The following is a 27,958-nucleotide window of genomic DNA, read 5'->3' as shown; positions in this document are numbered from 1 at the left end:
CCAACTACGACCACACCTGTGATCAAGGCTCACCCGCACAGCCGGGAACCAGCCCAGGTGATGGGGCTGTAACAGTGCCCATGGAGTGCGGAAGGGGTCCTCTGAGGACCCACGGGGGGCTGCTCAGGGAGGAGGTGCTTGCCTTGGCCTAGCTCAGGGTCCCTTTCTCACCCCTTTCCTCCATCTCTTAACACTCCCTGCAAAATCAGAGACCATTGCTGGAAAGGGCCAGAAAGAACCCAACCTGAGCAGGTTCATTTCCCAGGACTGAAAGGATCTGGTTGACAAGAATGTTTGTCGGCAGGGGGACATTTAATGCCCACTTCTCATGTTTCCTTAGAGGGGAAGGGATTTCCACTCTACTCTCTGGGAGGGAAACGTGGGGAAAACACTCCAGCTAGTCTCTCATCTCTTGTACTCCGGGGGAGAAAGAGAAACTTTACTGGCAGATCTGAAAGAAGAAACTGAGAAAGCTCAGGTCGGTTCTTGCCGGGCCCTATGTTCTGGCACTCTGTTCACTCCGCACACAGTGAACTTATAGGGATCGACTCTGCGCTGGGGTGGGGGGTTCTGCAGCTATCCAGCTCTGCCCAGCATGGGTGAGTTTAATTCCAGGGTCAAGATCTGTAGTCACAGATCCAAAGTCATGCCCTACAAACTGGCTTGTATCAGTAATAATCCTAACACGTTGGACTCCGATGTCTGACTTCTGTGCCTTATTTTTGATTGGTTCTGGACCCCTCCCCTGGGGGAAAGGGGAGAGGGGTTGGCCTCCCTAAAACTCCAGCATGATTTCCTCTGAAGACAAAGTCTCCAGACCTACAGGAAAAGTGGGTCTGATGTTTTTCAGCCCCTAAGCACAGAAGAATAATTGGAAATCTCTTCAGGAAAGAGGAACATCTTCTAACCAGAGTTCTACGCTGGGGAGCAAGCCCATTGTTTGCCAGAACACACACTTTTGAAATTATTTCAGAGTGCCATTGATGACGAAGATGAAATTTATCCATCTTGACCTTGATTTCTACTCTGCTGCCCTCATGTGAGATGATAGCGTCCAACCACAGCTGGCCGGCCATGGAAGGACGCCCCGCCTTGGTAATACCAATCTCACACCACCTCCATAGTCCAGAGAGGTTTTTTTTTTCACTTTCCCAGGGTCTTTGTCAAGTTCACCTACTTCACTTGTGCTTCTGCTTGCATAAAGATGAATTCCCACTTCCTTGCGAAGGCCCTCTGGAGTCTTGCTAAGTTTTCCTAATGAGAAATGAAAATCAACGAGAAGGCATTAATCCTTGTAAGTTTGCACATCGACACCTATGCTTATTACAAAGCAGTCATCTATTTTGGTTACTCCCAACAGAGCGGCAGAGCCCCCACTTTAAATCCACTGGATGTGAACCCAATGTGATTTTGCACCAGACCCTGCTGTACAGAATAGGACTATTAATATTCATTTACACCCCCATTAAATCTGAAGTCTCTGTGGTTCACCTGATTCCTCTTCTCTTGTGTGTTTTACAAGAACACAACTCACATAGCGCCTGTCATCAAGGCCACTGAAGACAGGAAGAAGGGTTTGTGGCTATTCACGCCACATTTGGGGAAGGGACGAGGGGACTCTTTGCAGCCTATTGGACATCTGCATGAGGAGAACCAAGAATGGATTTCTCAGGACTTGTCTTCCAGCAAACAGGGGTCCAGGAAGGTGGCAAGAAATTAGAATCCTGATGACCTGGCACTCATGCCTTTGAGAGTTTGGGGTCAAAAGCGAGAAAAAAGGGAGTGTCTATATTTGTGATGTTTGTGAAGGAAAAGCCAAAACCGGGAAGAAAGAAAAGGCATCTAGGGTTGCCTTTAGAGGAAGAGGGGAGAAGCCTTTTCTCTAAGTCTGTAGGCTTACCTGGTGGCACAAAAGGACAGTGAGGAGGGGGTGTTTGACAGGTCCCCTAATGAGCCACCTAATTCTGATGGAATGCAAGGGTAGAGCCCACATTATGCTATGTATTTTCATAGAGCTCATGCCAACGCTAATTGATTACCCTCATTAGTGGATTATTAATATAAAAAGAGCTTCAGTTGAAGATCAACACACCTAAACTCAGTTGTTACCAAGGCTCAGTGTACAAGTACCTCAAAATAACTGTTCCTTTGATTTTTCCACTGTTCATAGGAAGCAAAGGCCGTGATGCCTAAACGTCAATTAGGGAGCAGTGACATAAATTATGACACAGTCATGCCATGGAATACTAGGCAGCCATTAATGGGGCACCTGGGTGGCTCAGTTCGTTGAGAGTCCGACTTCAGCTCAGATCATGATCTCACCGTCTGTGAGTTCGGGCCCTGTGTTGGCCTCTGTGCTGATAGCTCTGAGCCTGGAGCCTGCTTCGGATTCTGTGTCTCCCTCTCTCTCTGCCCCTCCCCTGCTCACGCTCTTTCTGTCTCTGAAGAATGAATAAACCTTAAAAAAATTAAAAAATAAATAAAAAATAAAAACAATAATGTGGGCGCCTGGATGGCTCAGTCGGTGAAGTGTCCGACTTTGGCTCAGGTCATGATCTCATGGTTCAAGAGTTCAAACCCTGCGTCGGGCTCTGTGCTGACATCTTGGAGCCTGGAGCCTGCTTCAGAGTCTGTGTCTCCCTCTCTCCTCACCCCATCCACTGCTCACTCTCTCTCTCTTTCAAAAATAAACAAATAAAAATTAAAACAATAACGTGGATATTATTACTGATATAGAAAGACTCTCAACATACTACAGTATATGATCGGGGAAAGAAGCAGCTTACTGAACAATGTTCAGGGTATGATTCAGATTTTTTTTTTTAAAGAAAAAATGCATGTGCAGAAAAAAGGATAGGGGAGAAGGATTGCAGGTTCTTTCCTTTCTTTGCTGTTTGAATTTGGGTTTTACAGAGAATATGCCATCAGAAAAAAATGAATAAAATTACTGAATTTTGAAAAGAAATTCTTTTAAAAAATATCTAACCACTTTTAGGCAGAAATTCAACCCAAAAGAACATCTTAATGCCATATTCTTTACAAATATCAAAGTAGAACATTCTATGGCAGGAGACGAGACAATTGGATAAAATATATCAGGAGTTGATGCTGTCTCGTTTCTGTTTTTGTAAACATGGAAAACATGGACAATTTTCTTTTTTTTCTAAAACATGGAAAATACAGGGAAGAGAGACAGAGGGTGGAGGGGCCCCCTGTTTCTGCAGGCTGGGTCTTTCCGGTAGGTTGTGTTAGGGAAGGGAATATAGCGCCTCACAGTGGGTGCCCCAAAATAGGACAGTGGTCTTCTGAGAGAGGGGTGACAGCTGACACATGAGGGGACAGGAACAGGATGCTCAGATCCACAGAACAGCCACTGTCGGGTTTGCTTGGGAAGATCATGATGTTCCTACCTATTTATGTTTTTTTTTTTTAAGTTTATTTTTGAGAGAGAGAGAGGGAGAGGGAGAGAGAGAGAGAGAAACCCAAACAGTCTCCACATTCAGTGCAGAGCCCAATGTGGGGCTCGACCTCACAAACTGTGAGATCATGACCTGAGCTGAAATCAAGAGTTGGATGCTTAACCGACTGAACCACCCAGGCACCACCCCCCCTTGCCACAACATATTTATGTTTAATGGCTCTCACTGATAAGCACACTTTGGCCAAGTCCCGAGGCCCTGGGTCAACTCCTGCACTGTGTTCTCCAGTACTGTTTCCCCATTGGCTTGTGCACAGGTACCCGAGCGACAAGGTCTGATGCACAGGGCCTCACGCTTGTGGGAGACTGAGACGGTGCAAGAGGGACATTTGGAAAGAAGACTCTGGAAGTCCTGTTAACGCTGGTTTATGGGGGAAGGACTCCTCACTGCTCCACTGCTGCTCCTCCCCACCCCCCACCCCCCCAGCCCTTCAGTCACTTGATGGCTCAGGAGCTCTCTTGCCTTCTGGAGGGCACGTGAAAATCTGGGCAGTTCCCCAGATTCTCTGTGACGCGCAATAAAGTTTGGTTTGGGGGGAGAGATTCTGTAACCATAAATTTGCAATATTTAAAATAGTATCTGAGTCGTCAAGTTCTCTGCGCCTTGGCTGTGTTAAATGGGAATGGGTACGCATGGGGCAGGGCCTCTGAATTTTGCAGGGGTCACATCTTGTGAAGGAAGGTGGTGCAGGAGGAAAACTGGGAGAGGATACCCTTTCCATCTGACACATATCTTATCTTCCGGGTTGAATTTGGTCCTTAGATTCTACATCTACTGCCAAGCACAAGGGAGGTGGGTTTGGTGATGCCATTACAAAATTATCACATAGTAAGTTTAAAAAATTCTCATATTATGAATCCGCCCCCTCTTTTTCCTCTCGGTGCACAGTTCTATGCATTTTAACACATGTATAGATCAGATTCTCAGAACCCCCACCACGATCGGGATACAGAATAGTTCCATCACCCCCAGAAAACTCTCTGTGTTATCTCTTTAGAGCCACATCTTACCCCACCCCCCTGTAACTTCTAGCAATCAGTGATCTGTTTTCCTTCATGATAGTTTTGTATTTATGAGAATGTCATATAAATGGAATCGCACAGTTTGTAATCCTTTGAGACTGGCTTCTTTCACTCAGTGTGAGGTCTCAGAGACACATCCAAGTGGTTGTGTGGACCAACAATCACTCCTTTTCACCACAGAGAAGAATTCCACTGTTGGGACGTAATGATGTTTATTTAGCCATCCACCTCTTCTAACTTTCTAAAAAATATTTATTTTTGAGACAGACAGAGAGAGAGAGAGAGAACACATGCACAAATAGGTGAGGGGCAGAGAGGTGGGGGGGGGGGGCGGGCGGGCAGAGGATCCGAAGCAGGCTGTGTGCTGAAAGCAGGAAGCCCGTTCGGGCCTCGAACTCATGAACTGTGAGATCATGACCTGAGCTGAAGTCAGATGCTTAACCGACTGAGCCGCCCAGGCGCCCCTAGCCATTCACCTCTTAAAGTGCACTTGGGTTGTTTTCAGGTTTTGCTCATCACAAACAGGGGTGCTGTCAGCAGGGTTAGGGTGTGAACGGAAGTTCTGATTTCTCTGGAGTGCCTACCTAGGAGTAGGACTGCTTGGCTGTGTGGCAAGTATATGTTTACTTTTGTAAGAAACTGCCAGACCATTTTCCACGGTGGCTGTGCCATTTTGCATTCCCACTTGGCATTACCAGTACTTTTCATTTTAGCCACTCTACCCCCAGAAGTCTCCCCAGGGAGTTAATCTTTGTTTCCCTAATGGCTGATGCTGTTGAACATCTCTTAATGTGCTTATTTGTCATCCTACGTCCTCTCTGGTGAAGTGTCTGTTCAAGTCCTTTGCCCATTTTTGAGCTGTTTGTTTTCTTATTGCTGAGTTTTGAGAGCTCTTTATATAAAGGTGCAATTTTATTGCATGGGTAGAGGAGGTGAGAACAAGGAGGGGACATAAAAGACACTTCCTTTCCACTGCCTGAAAGGAACAAGGGAGAGAAAAAAGGAGAGAGAAGCAGAAACAGAGCTGCAGATAGGGTTTTACTCTCCTCCCACACCTAAGCTACAAAACAACCATACTTACTGCTTCATAGTCTGCCAGTTCCAGCCTTGCTTTATTCTGCATTGTCCTCTTACAGAGATAGATGGCTGAGGGAAGAAGAGAAATTACAACACGTGCAGACCCAGCAGTGCGGTGGCGTCACAGATCCACCCATCTGTCTGTCCCTCTGCTCATCCACCCAGCCATCCAGCCAGCCCTCCCAGTGAGTCCGGTGCTGCACTGAGCAGAACATCCTTCCATGGGGAAGCCATGATGCCTACCCTCCAAGAATCTTCCTTAAAGGTCAGGATTGGAGGAGGACTTCATCTTCTAGTCCTGACTGCTCCCTTTCACCCTCCTCATTCTGTTCACCCAAACATCCTCCACCAGGGTCATCTTTCACAAATAAGATCATGTTACCTTCCTGCCTATACTCCCTGCATTGCCTCCTCAGTGACCTCAGAAGAGTAGTCAGGCTCCTTAGGGTGGCGTGCTTGGTTCTTTAAGCTCCAGTCTCCTTACCTTGCCAACCTCTTCCCTCCCTGCCTCCCTTGGGCATGTGAGGCTACCAAACCCTTCAGTTCTACTCCTCTGCCCATGTGTTCTCCACATGGAAGATCTGGCAACCTTCTACTAATCTTGGAAGACCCAGCTCAGTGTTCCCAATAGCGTCTACTCATCCTCACCCATGGAACTTAATTCCAGTAATTATGTATTTATGATTCCACTGTAATCATGGATTTACCAGACTGTCCCCAGCTCTAGGCGGAGGGCTCCTCAAGGGCAGAGGCTGTGTCCTACTCAGCTTGAATCCCTGCATCTAGCACCAGGGCCGGCCTACCAGGTGGAATGAATAAACAGTGGAAATGGTGGACATCTTGGGTCTCTCTTCCCAAGCTAAAGAAGGGTTCTTGGCCCTCAGTTGCCAGAGGATTCCTTCTCACACATGCCTTCATCACTTCCTCTCCCTAGCTCTGCTTCTTCAATATCTCCCTCCTTCTCCAGTGCCAAGTAGAATGATCCAGGGAAGACAATAGATGAATGGTATGAGTGACCGATAGGATGGCCAGGAGACAGTGTCAGAGAGGACCTGTGGCTGACCTGTGGTTTGACAACTTAGTTATACTAGGAGAGCTAGTTAACTCCTTGCTGGATCAACAAACCTCCTCCATGTGGTCTGAAAAATTTGCTGATGGCAGCTTACAAGACGCTGGAACCTCGTGGCTGGCAGCCTGCTCTGGTATGCTCACATTTCTGCTCACATCAGTTGAGCTGTATGTGGATGAGAGTCAGTTGTGCTTGTTCACAAGTCTGTTTATGTCAGGCACACTTGTTATTCTAATAATGTAATTTCACCAAATATTACATTTCACTGATGAAATTAGTGTGAAAAGAGAGAGTTGTTTCTATGAGGACCCAGTTGAATGGTTTGGAACAACCTGATAACGAAGAGTTGGCTAAGACAATTGCTAATGAGTTTGGTAGAGGTGAAATAACTGAAAAAAAAAAAAAAGGGAAAAATAATATGAATATGAAAGGGGTCAACATACAGGTTACTTCCAAAGTGTTTTCAAATTCTTGATGCATTTCAAAGGTGCCCAAACTGGATGGTTTATTTTGAGTGTGGCTGAATTAAGAAAGAAACTCAAATTATTAGGGCCCATAATCAAAGAGAGTCTTTGGTCCGATCTCAAAAAGCCATCGAATGATTGTTCTTTTGTATAGCTTATGTTGACGGGAAGTGATCAGGTAAGGACATATCTCTTTTTCATAATTCTCTGTTGACTATCTTTTGCAAAGAGCCAGGCAGGTACAGCTCTCCATTATGTCTGATGAAGGGGCGTCTGCTCTATTACAAGATACCTCCTTCGGTCTCCTGGACCACCATTTCGGCAGCCTATGGAATTGGGAGCTACCTACAGAGGAAGGCCTGACATATCACCAGCCCCACCACGCGGGTCTCCTGACTCAGGAGCAGCACAGCTCAGTGGAGGTGAAAGCTGTTTTGAACAATGCTGTCGCAGACGGTATGTGGTACTGCTAAACGTAAAACCCGGGAAAGTGCAACCCAAGTTGGGCTCCGGGCTTTATTTAAGCAGAAGCATCCTGAGACATTTCTAGCACATCCGGGTCAAAATGGGCCAGCTAGGTTGTGAAGTAAAACACCACACGTGGAATGCAGAGCTGGTACCATTCCTGATGACCGCGAGCTACACGGTCACCTGACTTCAGCTTGCTCCCTCTGTGGCTAAAGCCACATGGCAGGGGGTCTGTTCACCCCACCTAGGGAGGTAGAATGTAGCTGTTGAATGGACCTTTTCTTGGCATAGAACTTGGGGCTTGTCTGCACTGACTAGGGTGCCTTCAACAGTGCTTGCTGTGACGCCTGACCAATCAAATGACCACAGACAACGGCGGCCAGTCCTACTACTTGGGCATCTGGGAGACTTGCTTTAAGCTCACATATTGGTTTTATCTGGGTATTTAATTCCTCATTGAGAAATCTTTGTCTCCTTGCCCTCACACCTGGCAACCCCACCTCCTGGCACATCACTCGGATGACACACTGCCATCTCAAGCTCACCGCATCTCACCGCGATATAAATAGAAAACACAAAAAATGTTAAAAAAAAAAAAAAAAGGAAAACACAAAAAATGTTATGAAGTGAATGGATTCCTATACTCTATGTGCAACAGTAAAAAAAAATAATAATGACCTCATCCTATTTCAATGTATTTAAAGAACTGACTCCCTCTTCAAACTTTGTCTTTACGAGTGATGTTGTTTACCTCAACCTCTTAAACCGGGGAACCATATTTCTCTGTTTTCCTCATACCCTTGAACCGCTTTTTAGTACACTGGGATTTTAGCACTGTAAGTCACCCGGGTGGCCATTCAGTACAGGCCCCTCGTTGCCAGCTGGGAAAACCAAAGGCCCAGAGAGGTGAAGTGAGTGACCCATCGGCCAGTTAGTGGTGGAGGTGGAATGAGAACCGAGGCCTAGTTCAGAGCTGTTTCCATTATGACATTTGCTACGTCATCTACTCATTCATTCATTCATTCATTCATTCATCGAGGTGTGTCCTGTGATTATCCTCAGTTTACGGACGACGGAAACGTTTCCAGGTCATTCCCCATCGTTGGGACTCCCTAAAGCTGCTGCGTCCATTCTCAATGTCTCTCCTTGACTCTGACAGCTTTTTTTAGAAACCTGTCCCTCCCCAAGCTATTCAGCCTTCTCAGTCATTCGTCACCAACAGGAAACCTGTGAATACTCAGATCAGACTCCTCACCACCCTCTTCCTCCCCATCACGCTGCCTCCCTCAGCCTGGAATGCTTGGATGGTAGGACTGTGACTTAACCAAATCCGTGTCAAAGCAACAGACACAGAGGGGTGGTCAGTAAAGGCATGTGGAATGAATGAAAGTGTCTGGTTCTTCATCAATCCAAATTATACCTATCCGGAGTTCTTAGCTTTGGTTTTACATCCTCTCTGGCAAGACGGCCCCCACAGAACTGATATTGTGAAACATTACCCTAGTGATAATAATACTAACCACCACCATGGTTTTTTTATTGGTTCCTTTCTATGGGGCCACACACCAAACCTTACAGGCATTTCATTTCATCTTAATAAAACAACACTAGGAAAGGAGTACTATTAGTCTTCTAATTTTCACAGGAAATTTCTGAGGCACAGAGAGGTTAAATAACTTGCCAAGATCACACAGCTAGTGGAACCAGTTGATCTTGGAGCCGCTGTGCTGAAATCTCTCTTGGTAAAAACTTTGATTTTCTGACTGAGCTGCTTTGTAAATGCTGGTGAGTACTTTTGCGGCCCGCACCTTGACTTCTCCATCCGATTTGCCAAAGTCGAGGCACAGGAATTCAAAATAATTTTGCCTTAATGAAAGCCTGATATAAAATTGTTATTCCTACCCTTGTTCGTGCCACTCAACTCAAATTATGACGTGGAGAATCCCTCTAGAGAAAGGGAACCAGTGCCCCGGGGTGTGTGGTGTGAGATGGCCTAACCTTTATGGGCTCATGTTCAAGTAAATATTTTCATCTTACTGGAGTCTAGTTATCTGGTCTTGCCATCCTCCTCCCCTCTCCGCAGCCTGTAAAAATATCGTTTTTTACATTCACAAGGGCACCCGGCTGCTGCATGGAACTGAGCCACGGTTACTCAAGTTCCGAGTCGGGCTTTTGTGAGCGGCGTTTCAGCCCCAGAAGAACCAATTTTGTGAATAGCCAAATGTAGCTCTGATTCTGAGTTGGAAGCCTTGCTTATCCACTTATCACGTGGTTTAGAGCACAGCCCAGTTCCAGAGGGACCCCGCAGTGGTGCCCTGCAGACAGCTGCAGAGACCATCAGAGGGCCCTGCCCCCTGCATAAGGGCCGTCCTCCGGACCTGGAAACACAACGACTGTAGCCTCCTTGGGCAATGCCTTGTCTGCACCCCGTCCTCGGCATTGCTCCCCACCTGCTGGCGTTGGGAGTGATCCAGACAGGGTAGCTTATCACAAGGTCTCCGGGACAGGCTTCCCTGATCACTGCCCAGCTGCCCATGCCCCTCCCTTCTCTGCAGCTGCCTCTGTCTCCCCGTGCAAGCAACCCTGCAAAGAGCTTGGGGAGAAGCTGGGATCTCGCCAAGTGCCCCAGGCCCAAGGAGAGCCACTGTGGACTGCCTCAGCAGCTCAGTCAGTCAGCATGGGCCTTGAAGCCACTCGGATCTGAGTTCCAAAGCTGATGCTTCTACTGTCTGTTAATCGCCTTTAATAAAGAACCAGAACTGTCAGCAACTGTTTGCTGAGTGCCAGCAAAACTGTGCTATGCACTGGGGAATATGAGAATGAGCAAGCAGGACCAGTCCCTGGCTTCATGGAGCTTACGACTGACTGGGCGTCCAGAGAAGTAGAATACGACGCGATATGTGTGAGGTTGTGGCCTCTCTGAGCCTCAGATTCTTCATCTGGAGTATGGGGACAAGGTAACTTCTGTAGACAAGATAACTTCTGTCCTGCCTGGACAGAGGTAACTCCCTGCCTGCCAAACTCCCAACCTCACCCACTCCTAATTTCCTAGTCCAGGATAACTTCTGCACACTCCTCCCTGGTCTAGCTTCTTTTCCGCCTAACTTCTCTAGCTATCAAAAACACCAATGAATTATTCATAACTCTTAACAAGTCTGTGAGAATAGAAAGAGCTGGGGTGGGGGTGGGGGTGGGGGTGGACCCCTGATCCAGCCCTCCCTGAAACCTTGCCCCAGAAGGGAGTGGTCAGCGGTCACTATCTTGGTTCTCCCTGGCTCTACAAAATGAGCATACTGGCCAGCTTGATGGAACGTTCCTTCCCTTCCCCTGTTCCCCTCCAAAGGCTGCATCTCTCAGTGTGCTCTGCCTTTCTTCATTATGTGGAACAGGGAGCTTATTACATGTCAACGCTCGGAAAAGGACTGAGCAGGATAACGACCCCTCCTCTCTGTGCGGCAGTCACCCAGACACCAAGCGTTTGTCGTCCACGCTCCCAGGAGTGACGCCTCTTCACTGCTCACCGTAGTCGGTGTTTTCAGGCTCCCAGCAGTTTGAAGGCCAAAAGTACGGGGCCTGCGCAGAAGAGCACAGATGTCAGGACTCAGAGGCACACCGGTACTTGACCTCCTCTGCCTGGGGCCTGGGTCCACCCTCTCCTGCGTCCAGGGAGGACCCCTCCCCATGACAGGCTCTGCCCCGGCTCCTTTGTGCTGATGCCAACCCCCCAACTCTCTCCTGGTCTTAATACAGCAGAGGCCGTCAACATTTCAATCTGGGTATTGAGAAATGACATCTAAGGTAAGCAAAAGAAATGCGAAAATGAGAAACCTCGTTAACAGGGCAAGTACTTCTTATCCCAAGACAATAGACGTCTAATGCCAAAGTCAGGCCGGCACAGTTTCCCGGGGAACACAAGCTCCAAGTTCCTTTTCTCCCTTTGAAGTATGTATCCCTAACACCGACATGTGGAAACTCTAACCCACAGGGTGGCTGCACTTGGAGAAAGGAAGTAATTAGGGTTCCGTGAGGTCACAGGGTGGGGCCCTGATCCCATAGGATCGGTGTCCTTATCAGAGGAAACACCAGAGAGCTTGCTTTCTCTCTCCACCACATGAGAAGCCCTGGGTGAGCCCTCTCACCACTGACCTAACCTGCTGCAACCTGGACCCTGGACTTCCTGCTTGCAGCACTGTGAGAAATTTCTACAGTCTTTGGTATTTTGTTATAGTAGCTAGAGCAGACTAAAATGCCCTTTGACCCTGTCTAAAAAACTCCACTCCATTGGTGTTGACCTTGACACAGCCTCTTATCCTCTGCCCCATTTCCCCCTAGAACAGGACCTGAGAAAAGGAGCGGGAGGGGTTAGGTGGTGGACAGAAACTTCAGACCAGGAAGGCAGCATGACAGAGTAGAAAGATCAAGGACTTTGCCATCAGGCTGACCGACACTCAAATCAAGGCCACCTCCTAGATTTATTAAACCTCGGAGCACCTCAGTGTTCTCATCTGTCAAATGGATGATATGTATAACCCTAAAAGTTTGTTCTTCAGATTGAATGAGGAAATATGTGTAAAAGGTGCCCCCCCCCAACAACAACAAATGGCCCAGATAAAAGCTTGTTTGGCCTTCCCAGTGTTGGGGGGAGGTAAGGGTTGCTCCCTTAAATACCCTCAGTTTTGTAGGTAGTTTTAATCTGAGATCAGATAATAAGAGAACATTCTTCAGGAGGAGGAGCTGGCAGGCCTACCTGGAAACGGTAGAAGGTGCCGTCATCCTTCATGGTGAGAACGTGGTCCGAGATTGGAAAGATGTAGCCTTGGGCAGCTATAAGGCTTCCCACGTGTATTGCTTCAACTGCATGGACAGGGCATGAGAGAGAGGAGTGTTTAGTAAGCTGTCAGAACGCAGGGCTCCTTAGCTGGAATGTCAGTCAGGAGGGCAGAAAGGCAACCGGAAGCCAACTGTCATCACCCCCAGATAGCTGCATGATTGATTGGCCGATTGACTGATAGCCTTTGATATAAATAAATGCACTGGGCCGGAGGTGGGGGTTGGGGCATCAGTGGCTAGGAAGGGCCAACATTTGTCTGGGTTGGCCCAGACATTTGGACCATTTGGACCAAGATTTGGATCCCAGCTCGGAGAGTCTGACATTGCTTGACTTTCCCCAACACTTGCAGAAGAAAGTAGCTTCATGGTTAAGAGCATGGGCTTTGGTATAGACACATGCTTCATGTAAAGGGCTTAGCAGTGCCTGGTGCTCGGTAGGTTTCAGCAGTCCTGATTCATGTGCCTGTTTCATCAGGTTTATCAGCCCCAGCAAAATGAGCATGTAGTCTCACTGCCCATAGCATTCCCCGATATGACAGTCCTACTGGAGGGAGGACAGAATTACCCTTCTCTAATGCATATAGAGCAAAACCTCACTTTCTTAGAAAATTGGAGGAAGGGTAGGTAATGCAGTGGGCAGTAGCAGAAGGAGGCCAACCTGACAGAAGTATTTATGTTTTTGCCACAATCAGCCCATTGTTTCGTTACTTAGCACCAGCCATAAATAGATTCTCGTAAGTAAGAATTTGTGTCTATTCGGAGCAGAGCTGAGAAAGAAAAATAACAAATCCAAAGGGTTCCATCATGCGTGATAATCCTTCACCAATATAAAAGTACTCTTACTGCTAAAAACTAATTTTTGGATGTGAAAGTGATTGATACGCTTAAGGAGTCTCCAGGAATTATTAATTTCATAAGCTCTGAATTTTTTTTTAAGGCAACTTGTTTCGTCTTGCAAACTTCTCAAGAGGTTGTATCTAATCCAAGTGTTTTACTTATGTAGAACACCTCTCTTTTGGAAATAACTGGTGGAGTCAGAATGAATGAAGTCGGATGTTATTTGCTCACTGATGACCAGTTTGCTTTTTAAAGTCTAGATGCTTCGAGAATCATGGGGACGGCAAAAAAGAAGAGTTTCGTCACTGGCAGCTGCTCCTTCCCCAGGGAGGAAAGAACAAAATCCAGTAAGAAGGTGACTTTCTTGTCCCCAACCTAGGAGCTGGAACTCTCACTTCATCCTTTGTGGTTCTGTTTAGCTATATGGCAGATGGGGAGGGAGGGGGAGGGGAGGGGCAGATGTTGGATGTGCCTGGCTTCCCAGGGCCTTGCTTTGTCTCACTTCTACCCTTGTATTCCCAGCTGGTGAATTGTTCTTAACTCTTCCTGCTCAACCATTTCTCAGAAGCCTAAATGGTTCCCAATACCTTGATGTCCTCTCAAGGCCATTGGAGTATAAGAGACCTTCATAGACATGATCTTATTCACGAGCTTTCAGGGAAAGTTCCTCATACCAGGGCCAGAGGACTTCTGAAGCCTATTCTCCTCCCACACTACTACTACTGCTCCAAGTGATAATAATACATGTTAGAAATACAGTGATTATTTTAGAAGGGGTAAGAAAACAGTGCTATTGGTAGAGAAAAGACTACCCTGAAGAATGGTACTCCTTCGGTTAAGCATTATAACAAAAGAAGCATTGACTTTAAGTACGTGCCACTGAACTGGTAGAAATGCATTCAGCCCAGTTTTTACAAGCAGACAATCAGAAGTCCAGGCTGCATGAGGGAAATGCATGGGGCAGTTAATCTGGGTACTATCCTTAAAAGGATTTGAATTCACAGGTTGCCTCCTGTGGATTAAGAGCTTGAGCAGAATTACGAATTTTCACTTGTCACGGAAGTTGCCATTAATCATGATGGTGAAAAAGGCTAGTGTCCCTCCCACGAATGACCCACTTCTTTTCTGGCACTCAGATTTCTGGCGACTACATTTAATTGAACTCTGTGTAAATTGTATTGTTTCATAGTCAATAGCCTCTTAGGAGCATCAGATTAAAATATAGGAATTCCTGAGCTGACTTCATGACCACAGCAAGGAATCACAGCTGAAAGTCGGACACCTAGAAAGGGCACTTACAAAAATCTTTAGAACGCATAGCAATTGGAAGCCATTTAATTAAGGGCAGATAGGTCTACTCCCCAAGAACATAAGAATACATGAATGGATATTGGATATTGATAAACATGACCTTCAGGCATCAAGGATACTCAGTTAAAACAGGAAGTGTACTATAAACTCCAAAACGCATTAACAAACACACAGATCCTAAGGTTGGCTTATCTGGAATTTTCACTTTTCTGAAACCCCTCATTCTCTAATTAGGCTGGGAAAATAAATTTTACTACTGATTTTCTGGTGGGAGGACAGATTCGGAAACTGTTTTATTGGCCAGAATTCTGTTGTTGTCTTTCTGGTGAGGTTTTCCTAATTGAAATGCACAATTAAGGCTCAGGAAAAAAAAAAAAAATCATTCACTTCTTGCAGAAGGAGGAAACAGAAGGAGTCTTAGCAAATAATTAAACGTCTTAATTGTGGATCAGGCAATCTGATTTTAAGAGCTGGCTCTATAAAGATAGGTATTCAGTCGAGAAAATAAATTAATTTCATTCGCAAATAGAGTGACTCCACATCTTGGGATTCATATTTATTATTATGATGATGATTATTATTTTAATGTTTATTTATTTTTGAGAGAGAGAGAGAGAGAGAGAGAGAGCATGCACAGGGGAGGGGCAGAGAGAGAGGGAGACACAGAATCCGAAGCAGGCTCCAGGCTCTGAGCTGTCAGTACAGAGTCCAATAAAGGGTTCAAACTCACTGACTACAAGATCATGACCTGAACCGAAGTCGGATGTCTAACCTCCTGAGCCACTCAGGTGCCCCAAGACTCACATTTATAAGCCCAGTTCTCAGGAGAATGGGAGAATCTGGTTTGGAACTTGTTTATGGGATGTTTTTCAATACCACGGAGGATCAAATACCTGGGTCCTCGATGGAGAGGTTCTTCATAAGCCATTGCACAATGTCAGTACCTGAAATGATAAAGCAATTTGAACTGAAGACATCACGAATGCTTAACTCTATGGCAGAAGAAACATGTTTACCTAAGAATCCCCAAATTCCAATTAGCACACACCCAGAGAGCTGGATAATATTGACAATTTTCCATCCTAATTAACCATGTCTATCCATTGGTATGCTTCCATAGTCACGATCTCACTCTTTTCCAAAAAATCCATTTTTGATGACTCAGGATGATCTTGTGTCCACACTTCTAGGGAGTATCTATAGGGAACTTCCTGCAAATATAGATTTTAATGACTTCCCTGAGACAGGTTAGGTGAAATTATCCTATATCTGAACCCCAGGATATTTCCTGAAGGAGGAGGCCTCTTCAGCTCCCTACCCTAACTGACAAGGCCTGACTAACACAGGTGACCTTACAGTTTCTTAACAACAACAACAACAACAACAACAACAACAACAACAAATCTCTAATTTTTTCTTTGGGCCCATTTTAAATGAAAATGCTCCTATTGAGTTCTTACAATGGAATATGGCTATAAATGACATACACCACTTCTAGGCCTGGACCATAAAAACTCCCGTGTGACCCACCACACCCTTTCCTTCCCTATCTGCTGGCTGAATATAGAGAACCCCAAGAACACAGGGGGAGGGCAGAGCCACAATGTGGGAGGAGCCTGGGATCCTGAACAATCATAAAAATTGATGCCCATTTTGGGCTCTGACTTGATTAAAAAATAAACATTATTGTTTTAAGCCACAGAAGTTGGGATTTATTTGTTTTGACATCAAGTTCTACCTTAACTAATATAAAATCTTGAGTTGGAAGGGACTTCTAAAGCATATCTACTCCAACCCTAGCCAATATAGGAGCCCCATCTGTAATACTCTGGACAAGAGGTACCATAATCTCCACTTGGAAAAACCCTAGTACCTGGGAATTACAGATTCCCTCCTAGTCAGTCTGTCCCAGTGAAATCATCTTTGATTTTTCAGAACAGAAATCTGACCCTCTCTGAAGTCCTCTCTTTGGACTTAGTTTTGCCCTCTGATGATAGAAAAACAAACCCAGACTTCTTGCTCTGGAGAGAGTCTGTCTGATATACTATCAGCATTCTTCTTGAGGTTTTCCCCCCTCGAGGTGACACCTGCCTAGGCCCCTCAGCTATTTTCTCCCATGACATGACCTAGAGACCCTTGCCATTTTAGTCAGAATTCTCTGAATATGTTTCCTTTTGTTTGCCTCCCTTTGAAAATGTCGTGCCTAGAGCCAACGTGGGAGTAGGGCAGTCCAAATTTCTGGAAGGTTCTGGACTTCCGGTCAATTCACCTTTGTCACTCAACCATCTCACTTTAAACCAGGGCTGATCTTCAAAGGTGGTTTGTCACCTCAGGATGGAATTTTTGATGGAAAGCAGCCTGAAAAGGGCAACATTTCTGGATGTCTGAGTCCTGTTGTGCGTGGGTCTGAGGCTTGGTCTGCCCATAGCTCTCCTGGAATAGATTCCTAGCTGAAAACCTGGAGAACTAGCAGAGGTCTTCGAGGAGCATTTCCTTTCCCCAGAAATAAAGTTTCCCAGAAATCTGACTGGTTGCCAGAGGTGAGAACAGCACAGGCCTGTTTCTCTCTGGCTCTCTGGAGAGGGAATGGAACCTTGCACCGTAGACAACGAGGGCCCCATCTTACTATTTCTGTGCTCCCCCAAGACCAGCCTCCACTGGCTCAGCCCTGCAAGGTGCCCCCGTTTCAACCTCAAAAGCAGAACTTCAAAGCTTCTCCCCACTCTTGCTCCCGGATGGCATCTAGGAGCTAAACTTTGGATCAAAACCACTCCTATTCATTCACATTCTTTGAGAGAAAGGAAAGTTACGTCTGTGTGTGCTTGTGCGTGTGTGTCCGTCTCTTCCAAATTATACAAGTTCAACATTTGTCCTAGGACATGAAGAACAAAGCAGAAATCAAATAAGAACTGTAATCCCAAGTTGGGGGTGGGGGAGAGACTCTAACCTGTTTTTTCCTCAAAAGAAAAATAGTTCTTTTTTGTGGGTTGCCTGGAAACGGATAGGTTTCCAGCATCAGCAACAGCTCTCCCCCGGGCAGGCGGATTATCTTTCTGCTGAGCTTGCTGAACCATTATTTATCACCTGCCAAGATTGATTACTCACCCTGGGACAATGACAGCCCTTCCTTTCCCCTGTTAATTACTGTCATCATTAATATCCATGTCACTAATTAGTATTCATTCACATTGAAACTCCTTCCTCGCTATCATATCCGTTCCCCCCTCCACCCCAGCCGAGACTTCAGCACTATTGTCTAGATTTCTACCCTCTTTTGCTTTCATGCGCTCAGTGTCTGGCCTAATTGTTCTCCCCAGTCCACCAGGCCCTGGTTTGCATTCACGGAGCCGAAGGATCCCCTTTTAAGCACTTTGTTTTTGGTAAAGACGGGAAAGTCACAAAAGCCTCTGTCCTTTTCACCTAGCAATGTGGCGGACCACAGACCTGGGTTTCTTGTCCCTGGCGCAGCCACCGTAACAGTCGGGGTCTTCATCTGGGGACTGGGGTGACTGTACTCAAAGCTCTGGTGAGGGCCGAGCTGCGCCCCTGCCTGTCCTGGGTCACTGCCTGCCTCACCCGCTGCAGACCTGCACGAAGGCCCTCAGCAAGCATAACAATGTGTAGGGGTTGAGGACGCCCCCCCTCCTTCTCTTGGGCATGGGCTGCTTTAGGCTTCCTTGGACTAACCCAGGAGGGGCCAGCCTCCAGCCTCGTAGCTGGAAGCAAATGGTCCATGTTGAGCCCCAGGAACAAGTAAGGGAGGGAAATCTGTCATAATATTATGTCCTTTAAAAGACCTATAATTATTACACTGGAGCCAGGCGAGGATAGTTCAAATATCCGTCAGGAGAAAGCATTTTTCTTTTTTTCTCTTTCTTTTCTTCCTTTTTTCCTCCAGCCCCCAATCATTCTTTCCTTCCTATTCTGAAAAGAATTTGAAGCAGATTATTTTTCTGTTCTCTCTCAAATTAATTGTTGCCCTTTGTTACCACTGTCGGATTCTGGTTCTTATTTTGGTCAAGATACCCCGCCAAGGACTTAAAGCCAATATAAAAACTTTAGGAACAAATGCAGAATAGTTACTCTTTATTCCCAAAGGTTCTAAAACACTTGGCTGAAAGTTTTCTTTTTGAGGCTAATATGTCAACATATATGTCAGGAATATCCATGAAATACATCAGAGGGCACCCGAAACTGTTCTCCACAGCATGCGTGGTTTGTTAGTATATTTAAGTATATATTTATCAGATGTAGGTATGCTTTATGTTTCTGTATGTGCTGTAGGTATGTATTCCAATTATGTCTTTTATATATCATTATGTGTATTGGAAGGGTGTTTGGACACAACTCAAAACTTCTCTAGTAGGGGACTGAATAATTAATTATGGCTCATCCATGCAACATGTATCTATTGAACACCTAGTGTATTAAATGAAAAAGCATATCAAGAACAGTGTGTATTGTAAAATGACATTTTTACAATAGAAAATATGTATTTGCATTTGTATTCTATTAATTACACATGTGTAGATATATACAGATACCGAGAAGAGAAGCTCTGGAAGAATGTTTATTTTTGAGAGAGAGAACGTGAGCGACGGAGGGGCAGAGAGAGAGGTAGACTCTATGCAGATAGCAGAGAGCCCGAAGCGGGGCTCGAACTCAGGAACCGTGAGATCACGACCTGAGCAAAAGTTGGATGCTTAACTGACTGAGTCACCCAGGAGACCCCGGAAGAATATTCAAACTGTTAACTTTAGGTTATCCTGGAGAGAGTGGAGGGTCCAATGATGGAAAATTTCTATTTTTTACATTTCCTTATTATTTGGAATTCATTGAACGTTAATATACTGCTTTATATACTGCTTTTTAAATATATGGCTTTTTAAAAGTGAAAAACACTTTGCACTGTAAACAGCAGAAAGGGAGGCGATGACCTCCTCCAGAGACAGCAGTGGAGAGGCTGGGGGATCAGGTTGCAGACACACAGCGGAGAGGGTAAGGGGAGCTCCGAACCCTCCTGCTGCCCCCAGGCCCTGGCCGTGGGCATTTTCTGCTCCCCAGTGAAGGGGCAGAGAAAAATGAGGCATGTATCACAAAACTGCCTCTCTCCAGAGGAGTAAAGAATTGGGAGGCTCGCTCCTAAGCCTCAAGCTCGTCACTCCCTCTGGACATTGGGCCAACCCCAAAGCTTTTTGTAGACTCTAACAGGGCTCCTCACCCTAGTCCTAGACTAAGGGTGATCATCTGTACCCCTCAGTACAAACTGGATTCGAGCAAGCTGGTGAGATCTTCCAATATTTTAGGGGGTTCTCTTTCCGGTTTGGGGGAGATCCTTATTACAGAAGGGTTCTGAACTTTGTCCTCATGTGTTTTTTAAAAAAAATGTTTTTTAATGTTTATTTATTTTTGAGAGAGAGAGAGAGAGAGAGAGAGAGAGAGAGAATGAGTGGGGGAGGAGCAGAGAGAGACACATACACAGAATCCAAAGCAGGCTCCAAGCTCTGAGTCGTCAGCACAGGTCCCAACTCGGGGCTCGAACCCACGAACCGTGAGATCATGACCTGAGCTGAAGTTGGACACTCAACCGACTGAGCCTTCCAGGTGCCCCTGTCCTCATGTGTTTTAAGTGCCCCCAAAGATGAAGAAATACATGGAACTTCCTGCCAGATAAGTCAGAACCTAAGGGGATCCTACTCTGAAACGCTTTCCCCCATTCTTCCCAAAGTATTGTATCAACCTTAGCCCAAATTAGATTATGCAAACTTGATAAAAGACTGGTTCCAATCACCTGCAAATTTCAAGTTATGTGAAACTTGGTAGCTTATAAATCATAGTACTGATGACTGAAGCAATCGATAACTTACTTGTCAGTCCTCACCACTGGGGAAAGACACCTTCATTTGAGTAAACGGTTTCTGGAGCCCAACAAAAGATAAGATGGTTCCGGCCGTGAGTGACCTCCTGGTCCTCCGCAGTCAAGGTTATGACTCAGTCCACCCTGGGATTCTCACACACCTGCCAAGGTCTCTGCTACACCTGTGAGTGAGGAGGGCAGCTTTGTGCCGCTTTATCACGTAGGTGCCATAGGCAGACCAACATTCCTGAAGGAGGGAGACATTCCCCAGGGTCCATTGTGCACCAGGCTAGAGCTGGGCACTTAACCCTGTAATCACATATCATCCTGACAATAATTGTGTATAGTATAATAACTAGTATACCCATTTTAAGGACGAGGCCCAGAGAGGCCCAAGGCCACATACCTATAAGAGCCAAGCCTGGAATCCAGGCAAACTCATGCCAGATACTATGTCCACCACATCATTCTCTCTTACTGCTGAATAACTTTCCAAACGGTACTCAGAACAATAACTGGAAAGGTGATACTCTGTGCTTATTTTCCCCTTGAAGCAGGGACATTAATTTAGTAGTAATAATAATTACTACCAATATTAGCTAGTGAGCTAATAATTCATTGAGCACTTTCTATATTGCAGGCTGTGGAATGACCCTACGATACTAGTCGCATGGGGGCACCTGGGTGGCTCAGTCAGTTAAGTGTCCGACTTTAGCTCAGGTCACAATCTCACGGTTTGCGTGTTCGAGCCCCGCATCGGGCTCTGTGCTGACAGCTCAGAGCCTGGAGCCTGCTTTGGATTCTGTGTCTCCCTCTCTCCTTGTCCCTCCCCTACTCATGCTCTGTCTGTCTCTCTCTCTCTCTCTCTCTCAAAAATAAACTTAAAAAAAATTTTTTTTAAATCCCATGATGTAAGTAGATTATTAGCATCTTTATTTTGCAGATGAATGGAAGGACATTCTAAGTAGGGCAGTCTTTATAGTTTTAGACCTTTCTTTTTTTTAGTTAAAAAAAAAATCCCACAAAATGCAACAGTTAGCTGGCAGAGAAAGTGACCTTACTTAAGAGGAGATGTTAAACTTTAGGATTTCAGAGGGTGAACACACTGAATAGTGGCAGGAAGACAGGAGGAGACTCAGGAGGAAGCACTGTGTGCCAGGACAAGTCTAATGGCATTTTGAGGAGTCGTGTTTGGTCAATGGGCTTGACTTTTTCCAAGGAACGCCGTGACAAAATTTCACAGACATATGCTTGTTAACCAAGCCTAGGAAGCAATAGAACACAGCGTTTATAAAGTCAGACTTGAGTTCAGCTCATGCTGTGTCACTTACAGACTGTGTGACCCGGGGCAGGTCCCTGAACCACCCCCCACCCCAACCTCCACGTCTTCATGTGTTGATGGGGGTGAAATACTGCCTACTCAGAGGGTACCGTAAGTGCATGTATTCAAAACCTGGCCCGTGGTTTTGCTGGAATGGTCTGTTGATCATCAGCTCACCCACCTGCTCTGTGCCTTCATTGTTTGAGATGGAAACGGAGACAATAACCGATCCGCTGCAGAGGCCCTAGGGGTTAAAGGGAGTTCCGCCCGTGCCATGCCCACGCAGTGCCCGCTACAGGATACGCATTAGCGCACATTAGCTGCGGACAGAGTCTGCATTTTTAGGGACCTTGTATTGGAGCCAAGAGTCTAATCAAGTCATCTGTATGCCTGGAAGAAGCAACAGCAACTTGGAATTTTTGTGTGATTTGCGTGCCTTTTTGCCTTAGAGAACCTCAAGATGTCTTCTGATGCTTTTACGAAGGGGTCTGCTGATGGATAGCTTGTCAGATGGGAGGGGCAACGAACAAGGCAGTTGCAGTAGGCAAGCTCTAGGAGCCCGACCTCCGTGGCCCCATTCCTGGCCCTGTTCCTCCAGTAAGTGGACCTCTGGGCACGGTGGGTGGTAGGTAGAGTGGGTGCCCTCAATGCACGGCCATTCGGTCCAGCATAACAAGCCATGTGCGCCAGTCCCTCACGTCCCAACATCCTCTTCCTCTCCCTCTTCTCCTCTTCGGCCTCATGGACTGCTTCTCCACTCCCAGAATGCACCACGCTCCATCCCGCTGCAGGACATTTGCATAAGCGATTTCCTGAGCCAGTAATGTTCCCTCCTTTCTCCGCTCCACTGTCCCTAGCTGACTCTGGCATGTCCTTTGGTTCTAACTTCCTCAGGAAAGCCTTCACAGATCTCCAAACCACGTCGAGTCCTTTGGCTGTCCCTTGCAGAGAATGGGGTTCCTTCTCTTCGGAGCACTTCTCTCCATTTGGAATTAAACAGCAGAAATTTATTGGCTCACAGTTCTGGAGGCCAGAGGCCTGAGACGGCGGTGTTGGCAGTGTGGGTTCATCTGAGGGCGGTGGGGGAGAATGGGTTCTGGGCCTCTCTCCTCACGTCTGCAGGTCTGCTGGTCTTTGGTGTTCGGGGGCCTGCAAATGCATCACCCCGATCTCTGCATGAGCACCCATCAGAGAGCATTAGAAATGTTCTGGGGGCAGCTGAGTGTTCCGAGGAGGTTCGGAGGGGACTCTGTGGCTGGAAGGCATCTGGGCCGTATTGCCTTCCAGTGTTGTCTAATGGTCATCTCATTTGTGCGAATTTGAATCTGAAACGTGGTTCATGGACACGTGAACTTATATTTAAGTTAATCTGTGCGGCCGAGGCCTTCTTGAGATGAGGTACCTTCATCTTTGCGTGGCCCTCTCCCTGCACGTGTGCCTCTTTGTCCAACTTTTCCTTTTTAGAGGGACACCTGTCATAGTGGATTAGAACCCACCCTCACTAACTCACGTTAACTCATTACATCTGAAATAACCCTGTGTCCAAGCAAGGTCACGTTCCAAGGTAGTGCAGGTTAAAACTTCAACATCCAAACTTTTGGGAAGACGCAGTTCCGCTCCTAACACTCGCTAAACCTTCGCCCTGAGACGGCAGGACTCTGTCACACCGTCCTGTCTCTGGTACCGTGCAAACACCTGGCCTGGAGCTGGGGTTTAATACATGTTCATCGAGCGACAGTTATATTCAAATATACATCCTCCAGTATGTATCCACCCATAGGTACATATTCACCACATTGTAAATTTTTCTCTCAAGTTTTGTGGCCCAGGAAACCTCATCACACACTAGCACCAACCGTGTGTGTGTGTGTGGGGGGGGGGGGGGTTGCATTTTGCAGCCACTGCTTTACATGAAAGTTTCGAGGGTTTTCATCCATTGACACTGTTAGCTTTCGAAACTCCTGTCTTCTCTTGTATAAAGAAAGCTAACCTGATGAAAGCTTTAAAAAAATATTAGGCAGCAATCCAAAGCCGCCTTCTTTTCTTTATGCGACGCTGGCTGTCACGGGAAGAGGACGGTGAGTGCAGGAAAGGCAGTCTCCCACCCTCTTCTGTGGGGCTCACAGCCACTGTCCCCCGCCAGCTCTGCACCGGTCCCTCTGCTCACTCCACTGGCCTCCAGACTGCACAGCTCCAACTGCCTTTCGCTGGCTTTGATCCAGCGTGTGATCCTCCCTTCTTCACAGGGAGGCTTCTGCAGTCTGACTCGGTTTCGGACAGGTTGGAGGAATTCAGTCCAGACACGCCAAGTAAAATTTTGAACCCAGGGATCCCCAAGCATCACCACTGTATCCCCTTGTAAACCACAGCCTCTGGGAGCCACCTCCCTGGGGCGTCCTTCCAGGCCAGGCAAATCGGCTTGCTGACCATGGGCCTGTGACAACCGTGCCCCTCAGCGACCCAGGGCCTACGCGGCAGGAAAGACGACTGGCTGCTGGGAACCCCTTGGTGGGCCTTCCCCTCCCCCTCCCTGCCCCCGCGCACCCCCCACTGCAGCCCAGCCTCCCCACTCAGATTCTGCGTTTCCCCATTCTCTGAAATTTAAAGCTTCCCTGTGCATTATGAAAAATAATAGGGGGCAGGAGACCAGGCGAGGTTATTACCAACTCATAAATCAACCAGGAGGCTCTGAGGGTTGCGGTGAGGTGTCTGAGATGGGCCCCCTGGTTTTTTATCTCACCCAAGCCCCCACGATTGATTCATAACCTCATAACCCTCCTGCGTCCCAATCCTGGGCCTTATATCTAATTGTCAGCAGCCGAGGACATGATTTGCAAGAGGATGCGGTGGCGGCAGCCGTGGGGGTGGAGGAGAGATTAGTTTTGTCAATCAAAAGCGTCCAGGGGAGGTGGGGAGCGCCCAGGACTTAGCTTCACAATCAGCTTATTAAAGAGAAGGCTGAACATGGCTACGCTGACTGGGCCTCTTGCAGGGGCCTGGAGGACAAGGCCACTGGGGTGTAGCCTCTGTTCTCTGGGCCCACATTCCTCTCAACCCGAAGGCAGGAATGAGGGGCAAACAGACTCGCGGCTCCAGGGGAGAAGCAAGCTAGTGAAGGCATTCAGTTGCACCCATCAGAGAATGTTATAAACGTCCTGGGGGTTGCTGAGCGTTCTGGGGAGGCCTGGAGGGGCCCCTATGGCTGGAAGGCATCTGGGCCGTATTGCCTTCCAGTGTTGTCTAACGGTCACCTCATTTGTGTGAATTTGAATCTGAAACGTGGTTCACGGACATGCGAATTTACATTTAAGTTAATCTGTGCGGCTGAGGCTTTCTTGAGGGGAGCAGGAACGGAGAGCCTTTATGAGGCCCCGGCCTGCAGGCTGCAGTCACTTACCAGGAATTTGATCCGTCCATCCCACACTATGATAGCAATTATACGGATCCAAATGCACAGCTTTAAGGTTTCAAGTCTGCAAAGTACCCTGGACATCTGCCACCACCTTGGGGCGGGCGAGGCGTGCACAGCAGGGCGTGTGAGCAAGCCGGGGTTGAAGCAGAGTCTGGGACACACTGGTTTGTGAGCAAAGAGTTTACAGTTTTGCACTAATTCCAGCTCCAGTCCCTTGGAACCTGCCTCTGGGCTCTATCAGAGAATAGCTCTGGCGTGGTGGAGCGAGCTTTTGTAATCAGACAGACCCGGTTCCGGGCCTGGCTCTGCCCCTTGCTAGAGGATCCCCTGGGATGAGTCACCCCACCACTCGGAGCCCCAGTTTACCCACCTGCAAAATGGGATCAAGCACAGGATCCACCTGACAGCCTGTTACGATGATTACAATGAGGAAACAGAAGAGACACCAACCAACCCTACATCTCGCCTACAACCAACACAGACCTCTCCATCTGAGAACTGAAATCCGGAGCTGGTCTCCCACGGAAAGATCCCCAGCCTGGAACCAAGCCCCTTCTCCTGCCCCTCCCCGGGCCTAGGCTACAGGCCTTCCAGAGAGTTCGTGGCTTGTTCTCGCGTGGCTCTTCCAAGCTCCTCTCTTTTGTTCAGATGGATGAGGCCATCCTCTCAACCTTGGTCTGGGGTCTTCTCTATCAGCGGGGGATATACTTCCAGGTCTGCTCCTAGTTCTTGAGGCAAAGCAGGACGAGGACCCCTCGGAGACCTGTACCCCAGCTCCAGCCGGGCTCTCGCCTGGCGTCTCCCACAGGAGCAGCTAGGAGCCAAGTGGCCTGGGTGTGAATCCAGCTTCCCCCTGCCACCAGCTCGGTGGCCTTGGGGATGTGCCTCGCCCTTCATAAGCTTCAGTTTCTATGAGACAGGATAAAAAGCTCGGTCTGAGAGGGTAGACATGAGCTTGGAAAAGCTTCTGCACCGAGTCCTTCAACACACAGCAAAGGATGGGTAAATGTTGGCTTTACTGGTATTATGACTGCTGTTACTGTGACTGGAACATTTCACTCATTTACCTGCAGTGATGAATAAAATGGCTGTCCTCCAACAAGAAGGGGGACCAGTGTGCTGCAAGGACTGTGACTGGAGGATCGTGGGGTGCCCTGGGGCCACAGACAGGTGTGTGCCATTCCAGAGCTGACCCGCTGTCAGGAAGCAGGTGTTCGGGAACAGCAGGAAACAGTGGGAAGAGACTGGCGGAGGGGGAGCCCTGGATGTAAAGCCAAGGGCTCCACCACGGCAGCCCGAAGCAAACCACACTAACGGCACCAGGGCATACCTAACATTTGCATTGAGGTCAAGGTGGAGTAACAGCAAGTCTCTGTGGAAGGGAAGAGTCATGGGGGGGCAAAGAGTCAAGAGCACACTCTGGCATAATCTACGCGCAAAGCACTGTGGCCAGACGCCGAGGGCGGTGATTCAGGCGCGACTCAGAGAAAGAACCGGGCTTACGAGCTAAAGGGAAATGATCTCAGAGTTGCTGAGGAATGATCTCATGTGTTCCCAGCAACGGGATGCTGGCCCTCCCCTCTCTTCTGCTCTCAGCCTGAGCCTCATGGCCTCTGCCAGTGTTACCGTGAACGCTCCGGGTCAGTCCGCAGCCCCTACAACTCCACTGCGGGTGCGGTCCCCCCAAACCCAGAGGAAGAGCGGCGTGCCCCCACGTGTTTCCCTGCCTCCTCCTCTTTCAGTGGAGGGCCGGTGGCTTTGGGTTCTCTCAGAACTGCTGCCATCTCGCCTCCCCAGGACCCCTCCCCTTTGACTCTACCTGGATTGACAGCCTTGAGCGCCGAGGGCAGAGAGCTGGGTTGTCGGAGGGTGGCAAGGTGTTGACACAAAACAGAAGCAGTGGCAGGAACGACAGGGGCTGATCAGAGGCTTACGTGTCCTGACCTTGCTGAGGACTGGCCGGGGCCCTGGATAACCAGGAGGCCGGCAGAATGGCACTCACGGCCTGGCCATCAGTGAGAATACCATATGGTTTCACTCATATGTGGAACCTGAGCAACAAAACAGGTGAACATATGGAAGGGGGAGGGGAGAGAAGAGAGGGAAACAAGCCACAAGAGCCTCTTCATGTTAGAGAGCAGACTGAGGGTGGATGGAGGGAGGTGGGTGGGGAATGGGCTAGCTGGGTGATGGGTACTAAGGAGGGCACTTATTACGATGAGCACTGGGTGTTGTATGTAAGTGATGAACCACTGAATTCTACTCCTGAAACCAATATTGCACTGTATGTTAACTAACTAGAATTCAAATAAATAAATACAGGGGCGCCTGGGTGGCTCAGTCGGTTAAGCGTCCGACTTCAGCTCAGGTCACGATCTCGCGGTCCGTGAGTTCGAGCCCCGTGTCGGGCTCTGGGCTGATGGCCCAGAGCCTGGAGCCTGCTTCTGATTCTGTGTCTCCCTCTCTCTCTGCTCCTCCCCCATTCATGCTCTGTCTCTCTCTGTCTCAAAAATAAAATAAACGTTAAAAAAATAAATAAATAAATAAATAAATACAGACACCAGGGCGGGGTGCCTGGGTGGCTCAGTCAGTTAAGCATCCGACTTCGGCTCTGGTCACGAGCTCGTGGTCTATGAGTTCGAGCCCCATGTTGGGATCACTGCTGACAGCTCAGAGCTTGGAGCCTGCTTTGGATTCTGTGTGTGTGTCTCTCTCTCCCCCTCCCCTGCTCAAGCTCTGTCTCTCTTTTTCTCTCTCAGAAATAAACAGACATTAAAAAAAAAAAAAAAAAAAAGACACCAGGGCCCTGCC

The 27,958-nt window shown here is 47.6% G+C and overlaps 1 protein-coding gene across 13 annotated transcripts in view; it reads right to left on the bottom strand.

Moving 5' to 3' along the window:
- Positions 1-27,958, bottom strand: part of RGS6 (regulator of G protein signaling 6) — a 603,395-nt gene that overhangs the window by 93,810 nt on the left and 481,627 nt on the right. For all 13 annotated transcript variants that reach the window (XM_060620202.3, XM_060620199.3, XM_060620200.3 and 10 more), the window contains 5 exons: positions 15,451-15,501; positions 12,327-12,433; positions 11,101-11,152; positions 5,583-5,647; positions 1,178-1,254 (listed from right to left, as the gene is read on the bottom strand). In XM_060620202.3, coding sequence (XP_060476185.1) covers positions 1,178-1,254; positions 5,583-5,647; positions 11,101-11,152; positions 12,327-12,433; positions 15,451-15,501 — 352 coding nt within the window. The remainder of the gene's footprint in view (positions 1-1,177; positions 1,255-5,582; positions 5,648-11,100; positions 11,153-12,326; positions 12,434-15,450; positions 15,502-27,958) is intronic.

The sequence above is a fragment of the Panthera onca genome, chromosome B3, assembly GCF_046562875.1.
Source record: "Panthera onca isolate mPanOnc1 chromosome B3, mPanOnc1 haplotype 2, whole genome shotgun sequence".
Lineage (NCBI taxonomy): Eukaryota > Metazoa > Chordata > Mammalia > Carnivora > Felidae > Panthera > Panthera onca.
Note: the sequence above shows the minus strand (reverse complement) of the source record. Positions and strands in the feature narration are given on the sequence as shown.